Source organism: Triticum dicoccoides, chromosome 5B (genome assembly GCF_002162155.2).
Source record: "Triticum dicoccoides isolate Atlit2015 ecotype Zavitan chromosome 5B, WEW_v2.0, whole genome shotgun sequence".
Classification (NCBI taxonomy): Eukaryota; Viridiplantae; Streptophyta; class Magnoliopsida; order Poales; family Poaceae; genus Triticum; species Triticum dicoccoides.
Window position 1 is genome coordinate 517776672 of NC_041389.1, and position 3049 is coordinate 517779720.

Genomic DNA, 3049 nt, shown 5'->3' on the forward strand with positions numbered 1-3049 from the left:
TACGTACACAAACCCGGTCCAGTTCTTTCAACTTCCAAGTGCGAACATCGTACAAGTGAACCAGTGAAATGCTCCTACTACCCAAACATGATCTCCATCGATCTTAGTTGTATTGTACACCCAAATGATTTCTTTGCTCGTATCGTACGACGCCTGAAAATAAACAAATCTATTTACAAGCCAGGATTAACCTAGATCGCCACATCCATGGCGTTACATTTACCTGACTAACCTAAGAGTGCACTACGGCTGAGCTAGTAATTAATTATCAAGCTACTATCAATTAAAGAATAGCGCAGCGCATGCATGCAATGGTGGTCTCTTGCCGCCACCGCATATGCGCTGCGTTGCATCCGTCTACGTATGTACCTTCGCGAGCTGAACGATTCGATCGGCTAATCTGCGCCCGGCTTCACTGCGGCGGCGCCTGGCCGGCGTCGGCGGCCATTTCGATCTCGTGCGGCCAGGGGATGAGGCATTCATGCGGGAAGCAGCAGTCGCACTGCCCGGGGCACCGCCGCGGCCGCTGGCCCGATCCCATCGCCTTCTCGTCCGCGGCCGTCGCCGTTGGCGGCACGGCCGCGTCGGCGTTCTCGTCGTCGTAGGGCGCGGCGGCGTCGCGGAGCGGGCCCCAGCACTCGACGCGGTTGAAGTTTGGGTTGTTGGAGTGGAAGTAGACCCACACCGTGGCCTCCTGCAGCTCCGGGTGCTGGCTGAACAGGCTGCCGTCGCCGTGCACGAACGCCTTCAGAACCTGCCCAAACCAAAGGCAGAGTCAGAAGATGTGTCCTATACATGCACCGTGCCAAAAGAACAAGCAGCTGTTACTTCACTGTCCAGTGACAGCAGATTTTGCAGATAATATTGGAACTTCTACAATTACTACTTTATAAATCGCTGCACATTTAATCTTTATCTGGAACTTTTGCTAAGCCATCAATCAGCTTGAGGTCACAGTAGTATGATTAACTCAGGAGATTCTGTCCAAAATTTAGCCTTCCCAAGGCAGACAAGAGTGCGAAGCAAAAGATGACCTAGTTCAAAGCACACAGCTAGCACATGTTGAAACTGTACGAGGCCAAAATAATGGTGACACGGACATAAAGACAGTGTGTGTTGATCACGCTATGGAGAATCATGATGCTGAAGAAAATTGGCCATCGAGTTCGTGGTCCAAAATTCTCGCAAACTAAAGGAAATTCGTGGTCCAAGTCTACTACGCGGAACATCGTGTGTGGATGCGCGGGTGCCCACGTAGCGCCGGTGTGACGATCGAGGGACGTGGGATGGGACGTACCACGGGGAGCTCCTTGCGGAAGATGTAGTAGCGAAGCGGCGCGATGAGGTCGAGCAGGAAGTGGCCGCCGGAGATGTGGCAGTGGACGTGCAGCGACATGGCGCCCTGCACCTTCTTCCATTCGGCCACCACCTCGTCCCGCTGCAGGCGGTTGTACCAGCCCTGCAGCTGCGCGGCGTGGATGGTGTGCGACACCGCCAGCGTCAGCCGCGCCGTCACGTCGCTGTGGGTGAGCGTGTAGGTCCGGGGCAGCTTGCCCGGGTGCTTCTCCTCGTCCATCCCCACGAACATCACCTTGAGCTTGGACGCCTCGAAGATGGCCGGGCCGAACAGCCGCGCCCTCTGCAACCACGCAAGGATAAAAACAGAGCATCCGATCCGATGCGTTCGTCAGTTGATCGAGTCACCGGCGGCAGGTAGAGGAGACGGCAGGTGGATGTGATTCTTCTTACCGGCACGACGTGTCGCCTCCGGCGGCCGAGCACGAGCACCTTCCCGGGGCCCGCGCCGGCGAGCCGCGTGCGCCGCTGCTGCTGCAGCTGCTTGAGGTGCGAGATGGGGAGCAGGGACATGGTGGAGGCGGTGGCCATGTCTGCTAGTCTAGCTCCACTAGTACCAGTGAGGGCCTTCCGCTCTTGCTTTCACCTCGGAGGCAGAGACAGAAGTGGGAGCTGAAGCAGGGGCCAAGAAAGGAAGCCTATGGAGCCTATGAAGCAGGATCGGCAGCCGGGGTCGCAGGCTAGTTAACCAACCGGCGGGGAGCGAGCAAGAAGCAGCACGTTGTAGCTTGCACGCCTCGCTCAACCGGAACAAGAGATCGATCGGCGACCAGGTTCAGCCGAGTGGAATCGCGTGTGCTTGCGGCACAGACAGGGGGGAGCTCAATAGATTCGTCGTTTGTTCCCCAAGTGGCACTGCTCGTCGGTCAGCTCAGGCTAGGGAGTTATAGGGGGGCGGTTAGGGTAGGGCAGGGGTCAAGGAAGGAGGAGGGTGGTGGTGATGGTGGTGGAGTGAGGGTTCGGGAAACGTCGCGGTTGTGTGCGGGGCGAGGAAAGCTCCGTCGCGGGGCGGGGCGGACCGGACGAACGAGGGAAACGCGGGCAAGTGATCGGTGGCGTGCCGGGGACTGCCTGCGAGTGGGGAGAAACTCCGGTGATTTGGGATTGGCACGTCGCCGTGCTGGCAGGTGGCGTCTCTCCAATGGTAGGAGCGAGGCTTGACCGTGCTTTAGCTCTACACACACGTGCCATGCCCTACGTGGCTGCTGGTCCCACTTGTCATCCGCACGTACTCCCGTATTGTTGTAGCGTACGTATACCTGTGCACAGGGTCCAATTTTCTTTCAGGACAGCCTAAGACTAGCCACAGTGGAAGTAACTTCATCAGTAACATCGAGTCCAACTCAGCAAAATTGCTTATGTGGCAATGAGTTGATGAGAAGACAGATAGTTAGGCTGGTCACAATGGGCAAAAACATAAGCTAGTAACTTCACACTTTCCTAGACTATGTTACTACCTCCATAGTGGGTAGGAACATCTATGTAGTGTCATGCAATGATGTATTTATTAGGTTATAGACTCATTGTTTCTTGGAGTGTGTGATGTTCCGGTAACTTAGCTAGTTACCACAAACACCTCTCTCTTCATTAAATACGTGCCACATAAGCAAAGTTGTATTGGAGTGTGTGATGTTACTCCTAAGTTCCTCCCCACTGTGACCATCCTAGTAACTTAGCTAGTTACTATAACATC

General features: G+C 55.4%; 1 protein-coding gene across 1 annotated transcript; it reads right to left on the reverse strand.

Annotated features, from left to right (window-relative positions):
- On the reverse strand, positions 1-2364 carry LOC119311272 (protein STAY-GREEN, chloroplastic-like). Its single transcript, XM_037586915.1, has 3 exons — positions 1750-2364; positions 1298-1639; positions 1-754 (listed from the first exon to the last, which is right to left on the reverse strand). The coding sequence occupies exons 1-3, from the start codon at positions 1885-1887 to the stop codon at positions 413-415; spliced, it is 822 nt and encodes a 273-aa protein (XP_037442812.1). The 5' UTR covers positions 1888-2364; the 3' UTR covers positions 1-412.
- Positions 2365-3049: the final 685 nt, after the last annotated feature.

Coding starts and splice junctions, on each gene's coding strand:
- LOC119311272 (XM_037586915.1), bottom strand. CDS start 1,887: ATGGCCACCGCCTCCACCATGTCCCTGCTCCCCATCTCGCACCTCAAG. Junction 1,640..1,749: donor GGAGGCGACACGTCGTGCCG/GTAAGAAGAATC, acceptor GCGTGGTTGCAG/AGGGCGCGGCTGTTCGGCCC. Junction 755..1,297: donor TCCGCAAGGAGCTCCCCGTG/GTACGTCCCATC, acceptor TGGTTTGGGCAG/GTTCTGAAGGCGTTCGTGCA.